At 52.9% G+C, this 15,618-nt stretch overlaps 1 protein-coding gene across 1 annotated transcript in view; it reads right to left on the reverse strand.

The window, feature by feature from the left end:
- The window catches only part of LOC119102294 (death-associated protein kinase 1-like), a 38,716-nt gene that overhangs the window by 17,314 nt on the left and 5,784 nt on the right, over positions 1-15,618 (reverse strand). Inside the window, exons 6-15 of the mRNA XM_037225661.1 lie at positions 14,489-14,587; positions 8,726-8,824; positions 7,717-7,914; positions 7,095-7,249; positions 5,893-6,013; positions 5,298-5,490; positions 4,824-4,939; positions 3,206-3,413; positions 2,259-2,365; positions 1,249-1,401 (exon numbers count right to left, since the gene is read on the reverse strand). Of these exons, the coding sequence (XP_037081556.1) occupies positions 1,249-1,401; positions 2,259-2,365; positions 3,206-3,413; positions 4,824-4,939; positions 5,298-5,490; positions 5,893-6,013; positions 7,095-7,249; positions 7,717-7,914; positions 8,726-8,824; positions 14,489-14,587 (1,449 nt within the window). The remainder of the gene's footprint in view (positions 1-1,248; positions 1,402-2,258; positions 2,366-3,205; positions 3,414-4,823; positions 4,940-5,297; positions 5,491-5,892; positions 6,014-7,094; positions 7,250-7,716; positions 7,915-8,725; positions 8,825-14,488; positions 14,588-15,618) is intronic.

Raw genomic sequence — 15,618 nt, forward strand, 5'->3', positions numbered from 1 at the left:
ATGTGTGTAGACCTTGGTCTCTATTGAAAGGGCGGCACTAGCCTGTTATCGCCTGCTCCAATTTCGTGAAAAGGGCAGCAGCCTGACTACGCATTTCTGGTCATGCCACGAGACTAACCAGTCGATTCCTGCGATATTTAAGCTTCTGTTGCATCAGTCTGTGCCCCAACCATCCATCGGATCCCCTTCTACTCAGACGTACCGACAGCCGTGCCCGAAACAGCTAAAATCAACTGTTTCCGTCTAGACATTGTGTATATCAATTCTAGGTGTCTATTTTTTCGGGGTGGAAGTTTTGCGAGTCAATATTTCTTGTGTCCGAGTTTATGAGTATCCAGTGCAGCGGAATTCATGTTGCGTGCCAATTCTTTGCTTTTTGTTTGTCTACGTATACTGAATGTGCCGGTAGGCAGAGGTCTGGGTCCAACAGGAACGCGGGTGTTGGCTTTAACGGGATAAGATTATTGTTAGTGCTTAGGGATTATGTTTGTGCTTAGGAATAGGGATTAGTCTGTGCTGTGTAGAAAACTGCGGTATACCCTCCCACTTGTTTCTTGTTTTTCCATTACAAATTCTGCGCGAGTTTTGAACTTAATTCGTTGCCTGTGTAGCAACCGCTCTTAACGGCCAATAGTCGTGGGAAGCCAAGATACTGGGTCCGCTGTTTGTCTCCGTCGAGCCTCCTCTGCGAGTGTTCAGCCGAGGACCGGTGTGGCCCCGCCCCAGGCGCGGCGGCACTGACCTGCGCGACCCGAGTCTTCAGCCGAGGACCGGTGTGGCCCCGCCCCAGGCACGGCGGCACTGACCTGTGCGACCCGTCTTCAGCCGAGGACCAGTGTGGCTCTGCCCCAGGCACGGCGGCACTGACCTGCGTGACCAGAGTCTTCAGCCGAGGACCGGTGTGGCCCCACCCCAGGCACGGCGGCACTGACCTGCGTGACCAGAATCTTCAGCCGAGGACCAGTGTGGCCCCGCCCCAGGCACGGCGGCACTGACCTGCGCGACCTGTCTTCAGCCGAGGACCGGTGTGGCCCCGTCCCAGGCACGGCGGCACTGACCTGCGCGACCCGTCTTCAGCCGAGGACCGGTGTGGCCCCGCCTCAGGCACGGCGGCACTGACCTGCGTGACCCGAGTCTGCAGCCGCGGACCGGTGTGACCCCACCCCAGGCGCAGTGGCACTGACCTGCGCGACCCGAGTCTGCAGCCGCGGACCGGTGTGGCTCCGCCCCAGGCGCAGCGGCACTGACCTGCGTGACGCGAGTCTTCAACCGCGCCAGGTGAGCCCTGAGGTGCTTCAGCGATGGAGATGTGGAGGACGTGGCGTCCAGGATGAACGTCATCGGGCTCAGATCGAAGACCGTGCCAAACCGTTGTCGCACCGTTTTCATCAGCATTTCCATCTACAGTGCACGGTGAAGATGCAGCCTTCACATCAAGGGAAAACGGCAAACTACTGAGACGCAACAGCCAAAGACATTGTTCCATCCATGATTGTAATAAAAAAGCACGCAGCGTGAATAAAAAGCATGACCACACAGTCTACTTGATTTAGTCAAAAACTGCTGGACGTGGCAAAGTTTGGAGAGAGAAATAGAGAAAAACAGCATGTCCGAATGCGCCGTGCTCCACATCCCACCACGAAGTAGGGTGAGGTTTTAGGCCTGCTCGCCAATATTGTCCCGCTGTTTGAATACGTTGGCCAATGGCGTTGCCACTGGCCTAATTCTGTTAGCGTGTAAAGCACTCGCACGGAGCCTGTTTTGACAAATCTTCTGCATTGCAATACTTTGAGTGCCGTTTCTTCGCCTCTGTTTCGTCACAAACAGATGATACTATGCATAACACACATAAACGAAATGAGCCCAAGACCAATTGCACTCCAACAAGGAAATAGAGCGTATCGCGCCTCACCGAAAACAAAATTGTGTCGGCCTATTTGCATCCTACAAGCTGGCTATTTCATTTCAAATCTACCGAATGCAGAGTTTAGTCATGACATAGTTTTAAAGCGAACAACGGACCAGAGAACGTCCAGCCGTCATTTCACGTCGTCTTCTCACAGTTTGTGAAGACATATAACCGAACATTCCATCGTGAGCGCTGTCGGCTGGGTCTCGCTGCCTGACACCGACCCTGACCCTGACCCTGGCCCTGACCCTGGCCCTGACCCTGGCCCTGGCCCTGGCCCTGGCCCTGGCCCTGGCCCTGACCCTGACCGCTGACCGCTGCCTGACCTCGAGGACGCCCGGCGACTGACCTCCGTGGCCGTGTGCTGGCCGTGGCCGTCCCTCCGCTGGCGGACTAGGTCAGCGTGGGTCGCCACCAACACCACACGAGCCGGCCGGACAGAGCGGCCGCAGTGACCTGTCGGGCGGGCACGGGTCAGCGACACCGTACCGTGTCAGTACTGGGGCGCAGGCAGACTGTGACCTGCGCGGATGGGGACAGTGACCTGCGGGGTCGGGAAGAGTGACCTGCGAGGTTGAGGACAGTGATCTGCGGGGGTGGGGACAGTGACCTGCGGGGTCAGGGAGAGTGACCTGCGAAGTCCAGACAGCGACCTGCGGGGTCGGAAACAGTGACCTGCGGCGTTGGGGAGAGTGACCTGCTTGGTCGGGGACAGTGACCTACGGGGTCAGGGACAGTGGCCTGCGGGGTCGAGGGCAGTGGCTTGCGGGATTGGAGAGTGTACTGCGGGGATGGGGACAATGACCTGCTGGGTCAGAGAGTGACCTACGGGGTCAGGAACAAAGACCCGCGGGGTCTTGTTTGGGGGTCTTGTTCCGCGGGATCTTCCTGACTCCTGCAGGACAGTGCCCTGCGGGGTCAGGGGCAGTGACCTGCGAGGTTGGGAGCGGTGACCTGCGGGGATGGGGATAGTGACCTGCAGGGCTGGAGGGTGACCTGAGGGCATGGGGACAGTGACCTGCTGGGTCATGGACGGTGACTTGCGGGGATGGGGACAGTGACCTGCTGGGTCATGGACGGTGACTTGCGGGGATGGGGACAGGTCAGATATTTCTGACGTCAGCGACCATAGTCAAATCAGCGAGAAGGCGACAGAGCCACTGAATAAGTGACGGGTTACTGACTAAGCAACGGATTCGCCGACAAGGACGCAGCGTCTTTCCCCGCCGCGCTGTCGCTGGCCGACTACAGTACGAGGTACTGACGAGACGGCACCGCGGTGCTGCTGGCACTCACCGAACGGCTCCAGCGGAGCGATGCACGCCTGCAGCATGCCCAGCCACTGGACCACCTGCTGGAGACGGAGCGGCGCCGGGTCGCACAGCCGGTACAGCACCAGGTGCAGGCAGTCGGCGCTGCCTACGAACTGGTCGTACAGCTGGCGATAGTCCGGGTGACCGGAGAAGTCCCACAGAGACACCTCGCCCACGCCGCTGAGCGTCGCCTGCCGGGCATGGCACGCTCGTGTCAGCAGCGGGCAGGCACACCTCGCCCACACCGCTGAGCGTCGACTGCGGGGCATGACACGCTCGTGTCAGCGGCGGGCAGGCACACCTCGCCCACACCGCTGAGCGTCGCCTGCAGGGCATGACACACTCGTGTCAGCGGCGGGCAGGCCCAGCCGCATCAGGCCGAGGGGGGGGGGGGGGCCGGGCCCCGGGGGGAAGGGGGGGGGAGGATGATACGGATTGCGTGCACGTCCGGAGATTCGCTGGGTTTTGTGCTCGTCGCACACGTGGATTACCTCAGGGAATCGGTTAAATATGTGCCGTGGTACCTTTTCGCGTGTCACGCATCCTGTCCCCTGTGGCAGCGCCTTGTACGGTATGTGATCGACGCTTCGTTTGCGACAAAGCGCATATGCGCATATGCGCATATGCCTCTGAAGGGCATGCCACTTTCAGGTACTTCTACGATCGTTTCCACATGCAACCAGTGGACGTTGTACATGAGGGATTAACCTTTAAAAACCTGCCATCCGTTCCTCTCTCCTGAGTGGTTCCCACAAAACTTCTCGTTGGTGGCTGGGTCCCGCAGATGGCACAGTGACCCTGACCACCGTGACCAGGGAGGCATGTATTACATCTCACATTTATATTCTCAACGAGATGCATACGACTACGGTTTACGTAGCACTTCATCTCTAATTTAGTAAGCTCGGCGCCGCATCAGTCGTCCTGCTTCGCATAGGGAGCCCCGCTCCCGGGCATCTGCACTGCCTCCTGGGGGAGCTTATGGCCATTCAGCAAAATAGCGTAGCCGTCACCGAAATTGGCACCGTTCTCGGTATAAATGTTTCATTACCATGGCCAGGACACATCCAGCCCCCCCTCCCCCCAAAAAACAGACAGACTGTGAAGTCAGGTGCCCTGTGGTGGCAGTTGCTGCAGGTGCTACAGCGCTGACTTAGGTGATGTTGATACCCCTCGTGAAGTGACGGGTGATGCCTCAGACCGCCTATGGCGCTGACCTGGGTGATGTTGATACCCCTCGTGAAGTGACGGGTGCTGCCTCGGACCGTCTACGGCGCTGACCTGGATGATGTTGATACCCATCGTACAGTAACGGGTGCTGCCTCAGACCGTCTACGGCGCTGATCTGGATGATGTTGATACCCCTCGTATAGTAACGGGTGCTGCCTCGGACCGTCTACGGCGCTGACCTGGGTGATGTTGTTACCCCTCGTGAAGTGAAGGGAGCTGCCTCGGAACGTCTACGGCGCTGACCTGGGTAATGTTGATACCCCTCGTGAAGTGACGGGAGCTGCCTCGGACCGTCTACGGCGCTGACCCGGGTGATGTTGATACCCCTCGTGAAGTGACGGGAGCTGCTTCGGACCGTCTACGGCGCTGACCTGGGTGATGTTGATACCCCTCGTGAAGTGACGGGAGCTGCTTCGGACCGACATCGTGCTGTCCCAAGCAGGCGCCGGACTCCGCTCGGGACGACCGTTGCGGGAAGAGTGCGTCACTGCAAGCACAACCCGAAGGTAAACTGAATACCATTTTGTTTTGTTCTGATAGACTCTTGGACTCCCTGGCGGGTGCTGGCTCTAACTGTTGTGGGGAGCGTTCTTGCAAGATGGCGTTAAGCACTAAAAAGGGACGAATGTTTTGTAAGTCAGCCTTAGCGACACAATTATTTTCCTCTTTATGGTTTACAGCAATTTCAAACGCTAGCGTTATTTGTGTCGTTTAGATACTTAGCATTGACAACAGGACATAGGAATTATTAGAATCATTAACATATAATAACGAGGGCGGAGCTACCAAAGTCATAGCTCATGTGATGTCTGAAACCTGAGTTTTCAACATTTCATAAAACTTACTCTTAAAGCTGCTTAGATTTCCAAGACTCGAGCTTTTACTTCGCCGGAAGAAGCCTGAGAAGTAGCCAGCTTTTAAGGAATCTACCAAAGCTGTTTTCCCAACTCCTGAGTTGCCAAACAGCTTCAGTTTTATCCGCGAGATGGGGTTTGCACTCGGCACCAGCTGACTGATGAACTCTTCGCGAACCTCGCTCTGCGAATAGTAGAACACCCAGATTAGCGCAGGTCAGCAATGCTATGCATACAGGAAAAAATAGATGGCTTCTCTAAGTTTGTCACTTCTTAATTTAACGGCTTGTTATCAAGTAATCAACGGCTCTCAATAGGATGGATGCGGGAGGGGGGGGGGGGGGGGGGGGGGTAGAGCGACTGAGCCGCAGTACTCCACACACCCTGCTTCACGACACTGGCGCAGTCCTGCTTTGCTGATGGCAGCCACGCCCCACACCTTCGGCTACAACTGTTCGATGGTACTGATTGAGCACCGACCGTCTTCCCGAGACCTCGCCGCCAACGTCCGGAGGATGTTGGCGGGCGAGCACAGAATGCTGGTGGGGGGTGGGGGGGTGGGGTGGGGGGGGGGGGGGCAGCTCACATTACTCAGCCGGGAGAGAAGGCAGGCGATGTCGTGGTGTCCGCGCAGCAGGGCTGTCATCTCTGGCGGGCGGCCGCTCCGCTCCCGCTGGTCCACAGAGCAGCCGGCCAGGCAGAGCACCCTAGCGGCGGGGGGAGGGGTCAGCCTCGCGGCACGTCACCCGCCAGACGCGCCAGCCGTCCAACACATGTCCGACGCGTGTCCGACATACGTCCGACACACGCCCGATACACGTCCGACACAGGTTCGATACACGTCCGACAAACGCCCGATACACGTCTGACACACTCCCGACACACATCTGACACACACCCGATACACGTCCGACACACGTCTGACGCACACCCGATGCACGCCCGACAGACTCCCAACACACGTCCGACACATGCCCGATACACGTCCGACACACACCCGATACACGTCAGACACACTTCCGACACACGTCTGACACATGCCCGATACACGTCCAACACACACCCGATACACGTCTGACACACGCCCGATACACGTCTGACACACTTCCCACACACACCCGACACATGACCGATACACGTCCGACACACGTCCGACACACGCCCGATACATGTCTGCAGCCTACATGGCGCTGCATGACGTGGCACAGATCCGCCTGTCACATGTGCTCTTCGGCCCACCCGCCAGCGGCGGCCAGCAATTAATGCCTCCGACGCTGGCGGAGTCGTGACTGGGAGACCCAGTAACCGGCAGAGGGTACCATACTTACCTAACCATCCTCACCATCTCTCAGTGTATGAAGCTCATCCTAACATCCCCGGGATCAGGAACTCACCATAACATCCTCCGTAGCATGGAGGTCTCTTCAGCATTCTCTGGGATCAGGAGCTCACCTCACTATCTCCGTGGCATGGAGACCTCCTCAGCATTCTCCGGGACCAGCTCACCTCACCCTCCTCCGTGACATAGATATCTCATCGGCATTCTCCGGGATCGGGGGCTCACTTCATCCTCCTCCGTGGCGTGAAGATCTCATCGGCATTCTCTGGGATCAGGGGCTCTTCTCACCATCCCCCACGGCATGAAGATCTCCTTGGCATTCTCTGGGATCAGGAACGCACCCTGCCATCCTTTTGGGTGCGAACCTTACCGCAGCAGCGTCCAGGATCAGGAGCTCACACCACCATCCTTCTGGGTACACTGATTACCTTCCAGACTCGTGGACTCACCTCACCACCTCGGTGTGGCCGTTTCTGGCCGCCAGGTGGACGGGATACAGGCCCTCATTGTTGGCCACGTCCACCGTGCACCCGTACGTGCAGAGCGCCTGCACCGCCGCCAGCAGACCCTCGGCGCACGCGATGTGAATAGGCCTCTCTCCAACCTGTCGTGCAACACAGGCACAGTTCACACGAGTGGGGGCACAGATCTCCACGCACCCTCACCACGGGCTTAGCTGTTGGAATCCGGCGTGTCGGAGGAGAGGTGAGGGAGTACATACTCGCATTTCTCCCGAACAAAGTGCAGCGACGCCCTGGTAAACAAACGAACGTACGCCGGATATGCCTATTTAAAATTGATCCCATGGGTCATACCAGTCACAGACGGGTAATTTAGAGGCGAATGACATAAAAAGAACTCACGCCGAGATGAGCCAGTCGACAAACGCCACTGGCCTTCGACGCATTGGGTCAGGAAAGCACACACAGGGAAGAGTGCAGCGTACGTTAAGCAGATCTATCCGTCAGCGACCATCAGCGAACATTGACAATCCGGTGTATAGCTGCCCAGATCAAACACAGCCCACTAAGCTTGTGCGCCCTTCCCCCGCGCCACTCGTCACCAGCTCACGTGGTCGGCGACGTCGCAGCTGGCGCCGGCCTCCAGCAGGAGGTGCGCCAGCGGCTGGTGGCGCCGCCGGAGCGCCAAGTGGAGGGCGGTGGCGCCGGTAGAGTCGGGCGTGTCGCAGAGGGCGCCACTGTCCAGCAGACAGCGCACCACCGACAGATGACCGCGGGCCGCCGCGCAGTGCAGAGGCGTCTCCAGCTCCTGCCGAGTCAGGTCAGGTCACATTAGGTCAGACACCATGCCGTCGTCAGATCGGAGATCAGACGAGGGGTCAGATGACGCGTCCTGTCAGGGGAAGATTTGGTCAGTGTAAGGTCAAGGCTCAGGTCTGAAATCAAGTCAAGTCAAGTCAGGTTATATGAGGCGTCAAGTCTAAGTTAGGTCAAGGCTCAGGATGTCGTCAGTTCAAGGGACCAAGACTGGATGAAAGAACAGGAAGTATTGTTGAGGCTGGAGAGAGGCTCACGTCGGTAGCCAGGTCAGACGTTCTGGTCTAGAGCAGGTCAGATGTCAGGTCAGCGGCAGGCCAGAGGTCAGGTAACTAAATCAGGTAAGAGTCGGGTTATGGGTGGCCGACCTAGGACCTAGGTCTAGGAAAATGCGAAAGACAGGATGTCAACCATCTCATTAGATTCTTGGTCAATAACCACTGCTTGCGTGCGCCAGTGACCCTTGCCCGGGTGCGCAAATGACCCTTGCTCGTATGCACCAGTGACCACTGCTTGTGTGCGCCAGTGACCCTTTCCCGAGTGTGTCAGTAACCCTTGCTCGGATGCGCCAGCAACCCTTGCTCAGGTGCACCGGCGACCCATGCCCGGGTGCACCAGTGACCGTTGTTCAGGTGCGCCAGTGGTCTCTGTGTGCGCCAGTGACCCTTGCTCGAGTGTGCCAGTAACCCCTGCTCAGGTGCACCAGTAACCCTTGCTCAGGTGCACCGGTGACCCTTGCCCGGGTGCACCAGTGACCGTTACTCAGGTGCGCCAGTGGTCTCTGTGTACGCCAGTGGCCTCACCTGGTTGGCGATGTTGGGACTGGCGCCGGCGCGGCTCAGCAGACAGGCGATGCCCGGGAAGCCGTGCCACACGGCCGCGTGCAGAGCCGTCTCGCCATGCTGCCGGCAGGCCAGCGAGCTCAGATAGCGGCGGACGCACAGTACAGCTCACACAGCGGCGGACGCACAGCACAGCTTAGACAGCGGCGGACGCACAGCACAGCTCACACAGCGGCGGACGCAAAGGACAGCTCAGACAGCGGCGGACGCACAGTACAGCTCACACAGCGGCAGACACACAGCACAGCTCAGACAACGGCGGACGCAAAGGACAGCTCAGACAGCGGCGGACGCACAACACAGCTCAGGCAGTTTGCATTGGAATGCTCACCCCGGGTAAGAGGCACCCAGATGCGTACGCTAAGCCCAGTCAGACAGAGCAGACATGCAGTGTAAACAGACGAACATTCATACCAAGCCTACGTCCAGATCCCAGATACGGATGCTGGGATCGGATCACTGAGCCCTGAATCCCGGATCCTCCGAGGTTCAGGACTAAGGAACCATTTTGGAAGAGATGATGACCATTTTTGTAATAATGGATGACAATCGCTCTTTGCATACAATCCCCTGAATTTTGGTGACCTGGTAAGACTGTGGCTTGCTGTTTTAACAAAAATAAAACTAAAACACGTGAAGGACAGGCAAGCAGTTTTGAATTTGGTGCTGACAACTGTGTTGGCAATGGCATGCAGTCGAAAGATTACAAACATCTCTTTTTCTCTCCTTTCTCCTGGTTATTGGACGAACGATACGGCTACCAGTACTATTTTGTGATGTGTGTTGCTCCTCACAGCTATACCGAACAACGTAATTCATTTTAAAAAGCTTTATGATACTCAACGAATGTACATAACTTCGATAACGGAGCATACACGTAGATAAAAGCCACATTGAAAAAATCACATCTAAACACGTCTAAAACAGCACGGGCTCAATAAAAATGGTAATAACCGATTGTTCGGCGGTGATTTGGCTTAAGAAGCGATATTATCCCCCCCTCCCCCTTCTCCACCACCACACTCTTATTGTTCCAGAGATCAGCATCGACTGTGGCAGACAACACCACGAAATAATCAATCTAAGGCATATAGCGCCCTTACAAAGAGGGGCCTGGCTGCCATCTTGCCGAATTGTAAACTAAAAATACAGCGTTTATTGTTCGTTATGTGTCTGAATGGCACGTGCTTACGAAAAATCAAAATCATGCAACTTAATAGAAGGCATCCGTTTAATGGTGGCGACCAATGCCATATACCTCACTCCTTCACTTCGCAGATTGTTTTCAAAATGCAATGGTTTCAGTGCCCGCTGCGGAGGAGTATTTGCTGACGAACGGCCACTTATTGCAAAGTAATGTTGGACGTCTGCCTCTCATGCTGAAAAAATGCATCGTCACACTTTTGGAAAAACAATCGGTTTGAAGGTAGCAAACAGTTCAAGTCATGCTTAATTATCCCTCTGAAGCATGCCGCATAGGAAGTAAAAGTGAATGTTTTTGGTACGTCCATGTCTTACATAGGATCAACGACTTCCATAGGACTCCGCACTTTTATGTAGTAACCCTCATCGTGATAAGGGGGAGGGTGATGCGTCCCCCACAGTTTTTGAAGATATCTCTCCGGCATGTGCAATTGCGCCGAAATTTTCGGTATCCTTCGACACATTTCCTGCGTGTGTTTTGACACGAAAACGTTTCTTTATTAGTCTAACTTCTGAATAGTGATGTTTTTGTGGGAACAGCGCATGGCGATCACGGCCAACGCGGGCACCGGACGACAACTGACGGATCCGCCGTAGGTGCGCGGCGGCCGACGTAAGATGTAGTGTCACGTCAACAGATCCCTGCATCATGAATGTATGTTCAAAACATACACAACACGCACACACGCACGCCGTACGCACGCACGCACGCAAGCATTATTTATATATATATATATATATATATATATGTATATATATATATACATATATATATATATATATAATTACATGTATATATATAATTAATATAATATATTTATGTATATAATTGCGCTCAAAATTAAACAAGAGCGTATGCCGCTAAGCTGTATTGTTGCGTAAAAATGGATATGTAAGGCCGGGAAAGTCGATTTTCAGGAATAATTTACATTTGGCCTTTCCTAGTCCGATAAAATCTGGGCCCAGGGCCATGATACTGGCCACCAACCGCAAGATCTCGCTCAGACCAATTCGTTAGATTTTCTGCGGACCTTTTTCTTTTTAAATTCGGTAACAGAGGAGGGTCACATCGACCCCCCCCCCCCCATCTCATCATAAGCGGTGAATCAGGGCGAAGGTTAACCGTCGCAATACGAAGACGAATCTGAAATCTCTCCTGGCTTGCAAACGTCGTTGCATGCAAATGTAAAGGTTATGTTTTAAAAAATCTGCTGGTACAGCTAACTCGCAAGGAACGACATGGCCAGGTAGCCATTGGCACCTGAGAACGTTGGTTTCAGGCTTGTTACATTGAGCACACGCCCATGTCGGGCTTCTGGTAATGAACCTGTCGTTTAGCTCAAGCGTCACCCTCTAGGCCTAACATTCCCTAGAAACCAAACAGCTGAAAGAACTGCTTCCGATTAGCTGCATGTAACCGTCAGAGACTTCGGCCAAGATTATAGAACAGTAGTTTGCGGTGTGCTCGGTAATGCTGTATCGCCTGGCCGGTCGGGCCGCTGCCCGGCGCTTCCGCGCCCCTGAATGAGAGCGAAATCCTCACTCCCCACCGCCCAGATCGCAGCGGCGGCCGGTAGCCGGGCCTCCGTATTTACCGGGGAGCTCCAAACGGGACCAATGATCAATGAATTCGATAACTGTGATGCGAGTCTGGCGGTACATGCCACAAAGTAGTACACATGCAAGATAAGAACAAGTACAAGCGGAATACTTTCTCGCGTACCTACTAAAGATGCCGATTGGATTTCAAGTTTTGGATTTCCAAAAAATTACAAAAGTCCAAGTTCGATTGGCAGGGCAAACGGGGCAATCAGCAGGGGCAAACATCGTTGGACATTTTTTGACAGACGATGTCCTTCTGCCGTGTCGCAAATTGGTGTGCATGTCAACTTATTTAATGCTGCTCGTTTTAAAAATAATTCGACTCTGGAACAAAACCAAGTCGTTGATAGAGCACACCAAAAATACCACTTTTTGAAACGTGAGGTAAAAGTTTCTATACTGAAGGGCATCGATAAAATGGGCTCGGTGTTCTTGATGCTGATGATGTCCTCAGAAGAGCCTGTGATACTCATTTCCTACCTAGTTACGATTTGTTACCACTCATCATCCAACTAAAGTGCTGTTGTCGAGCTTACTGATAGTCAAGCTGAGTAGACATCGATGTGTAAATTTTGAATTGTGGACGTTTCCACGAATGCCTGTGACACACACTGCTTACCCACGATAATTTTCTTTCACTTTTTTCATGCGAAGGGAGTGAAGTAATGCAGTGACGCGGGTAGCTGAGCTAGTGGCATTGGGTAGTAATTGGCTGCGAATAAAACAAAATGAGAATTTTTGGACAACCCGATTCTTTGGACACTTTTTGACGGACAGCAGGTTTATCCTCGGACTACGAATTGGACTTTGGAAACAGCTTTCACAAAACGGCACCTCACATTCCATTCCCGAGTATACTCTCATTCATCCAACAAAAGGCAAACACATCCTACATCCATTAAAAACGCGTGCTCGCGTCCCGTGGCACGTAGAAACTTTCGCTTAAAGGTGGCAGAGAGGTATGAGTGGTTAAAAGCCCTCACCTAATGAGACAAGAGGTGTAGTCGACCGGAGCCCGGTAAATAAACCGTCATTTGTCACTGTTCTAACGCGCCATAAGCAGCCTGATGCGTGATTGGCGGGCCTATCTCTCTGTAGTGTTAATGTTTGTGCCGAGTATATTTGCCAATGCTGATGGTTGTCCCGTTCTGATAATCTTACGAAGAAAGGTCACGTTGTGGTAATAAGCCAGCCATGTCACTTTCAAGGCTGGGTTCTGGTTTATCAGGTCGGAAACATGGCCGAACTCTCGATGGCCTGGCATCACGATTGCGCAACAATTTGGAGTTGACTGGGCCTGTTTCAAGTTTGAATGGTTTGTGCTGCCGTACACAGATGTGTGTACTACATACTGCATGTATGCATGCGTGTATATATATATATATATATATATATATATATTATGGTAAGAGGAGTTTCGATATATTGCGTATCATTATCAGGACAAGTACGATGGTACCAGTTCAATCAAGTAACAGCTAAATATTAAAACATTCAACCGACATCGCTCGCAATGACAACGGTCACAGTTACACAAATGAACACGACCCCTCTGTGCATAAACAGGAGACTGAAAAATGAAAAATCACGCGATAACATATCCTGATTCCGAATGGAAAAGGCTGCCTTATAATTGCGAAAGATATGCAGACCTCATTACATTTAATGGCAACCTTTGTTGGTGAATATGAAGTGATTTTAACATTTTAAATCCTAAGATATCCAGACCTGTCGCCCATCCGCGACCATCAAGTTGTGCGTGACCCTTACTTTGACATCAACGCTTTTCCGTATTAAGGCGCTGCAGGATTCGCTTGATCTTAGGATTTAAAAAATCACTTCATATTCACCAACAAACGCCACCATTGAATATCATGGGATCTGCATATCCTTTGCAAATTATAAGGTAGCCTTATATAATTATATCATTATATAGATTAATTATATTAATCATACACAATTATTATTATTATAAGGTAGCCTTATTAATTATAAGGTAACTCAAATCATAAGGAAGGCCTCTCTACATGGGTCTGCGTGCTAGGAGGTGGTTGTGGCAAATGCCCAAAGAACTGAATGTTACCTGTTTCAAGAAACAGTCGTAAATCCATTCTGGCAGTGCTAATTGAAATCTGAACCGAGCACTACCACAACGCTCACAGATACCGTGCCATATAATCCTGCGTCGAAGCTAATGACGCATACTAAAATTGGGAAGGAGATGATCTGGACTTTTCATATATGACATTCTTTCATAATTTGCCTGCGATCTGGTTACCAAGACAAAATCAGCGGTGTTCCAGCTTTCAAATTTTGCTCTCCAGATTTCCACAGCGATGCGTTGAAATGTTGTAAGACGCTTTAAGAGCTTCCATACAAATTTCATGCTGCCTTTTCAAAACAGACCGCATTGTTAAAACGATTCCAACATATTTCCGCTGAACATGCGGTTTTAAAACACCTCAGGTGATTTATAAGTAATGTTACGGTAAAGATACATCTCAGTGGAAATGTAACGTATGAGTATCTGATGTAGTATGCCGTGGTATATGGCAGAAATATCTGGGGGGTCACACTGGTGGACGCACATTTGTCACAACGGACTTGGCATTCAGCAAAGATTCCAGCTGTTGACGTGCTGCCCTCAGACTTTAAGCGCTACGCGTGATTTGAGGTGTTTGGTCAGGGCGGAAGCAAGCTCACGGATAAATAGTGTTTCCAGTGTGATGATGGCTAATTTGTCATGCCGTGGTTTAATCCCAGATTTACGCATTTGCACGGCATGAGATTCAGGTTTACATCCATGCCTGGCATTCCACATACGTTTGCGTCCGCATTGTCAAACAATGCAAACCACCATATCGGTCAAAGCACCGACCACGGCTGCGCCCGAATGATGTCATTTCGTGCCGTACTCACGTCATCCTGGGCATTCAGGGCGACCCCGTGCTGGCAGAGGAGCCGGACGGCGGGTAAGTGGCCGTACTTGCACGCCACCAGCAGCGGCGTCTCGCCAGCCTGCCGGAGGTGGGTCCCGTCAGGTCGCCAGTCCCTCCTAAGCGGTATCCGCGGTACACTCAGGCGTCAGGCGGTCCTATCGGCCCCGTCAGGTAACGGCTTCCGACTGTGGCGGCCGGCGTTGTCATCGGTCGTCTCATGCACGGTGGGTTTTGATGGCATAGCTACAAAATGAATGGTGCAGCCCGTGGTTGACCATCTCCGCTTCTCCGCCGTTATCGTTGCAAGGCAGCAACTTTCCTGAGACTTCTTGGCATCCTACATCATCTGAACTGGGCGTAACATGCCGGCCGTGGTATGGTTTCACAATAGAAGCTGGGGTTAGTGGACTCGGCGGGGAAAATGGCTAAGCCTACCTACTGCACCAAGCACGTGACTTCCCCGGAGTAGACCCCTCTTTCCTCTGAAAGTTGGTAAGAGTGAGGGGGGGGGGGGCTGGAACTACCCAACTGAATGGGGAACTATACTTCTGATGCGGGCATATTTGTAATTCATCTATTTTTAAAGTGTCCAGGGGAGGTGAGCTAAGCCGGTAAGAGTCTTCAAAACGTAAATCCAGCGACCCAGCACCTGAGATCAACAACAATCAAATTGTACTATGATGGCCGCATTATAACTACTGCGATAAGTTGACATCTGTAGTACACATATTGAAATACTGTTAACACACGCAGACTACCTAGCCTAACGCCACCACCGCGCCACGCTAGCGGCATTTGGTACATGTGGCTGTTACGTGTGTCTCTCACGCTTTACTAAATGCCCCCCCCCCCCCCCGCCCCGGAATCGACGTAAGGTTCCACGCGCGCGAGTTAAGCTTAGCTTAGAGAGCTTAGGCATCAATGCATATTCACCCAGCCGAGGAAAATTATCTAAACTCGTGAAACAGACGAGTCTTAAATCATCATGGCCCAGTTTTCAATCGTTTCATTAATCTGAGACCCTCCATGACTCAACTTAATGTAGGCCTTTAAGTACCAGTTCCTGTGCGTTCACTGACTTGACACCGGGTAACCATCCTGCGAATGCAC

Source organism: Pollicipes pollicipes, unplaced genomic scaffold (genome assembly GCF_011947565.3).
Source record: "Pollicipes pollicipes isolate AB1234 unplaced genomic scaffold, Ppol_2.1 Scaffold_5724;HRSCAF=6776_pilon_pilon_pilon, whole genome shotgun sequence".
Classification (NCBI taxonomy): Eukaryota; Metazoa; Arthropoda; class Thecostraca; order Pollicipedomorpha; family Pollicipedidae; genus Pollicipes; species Pollicipes pollicipes.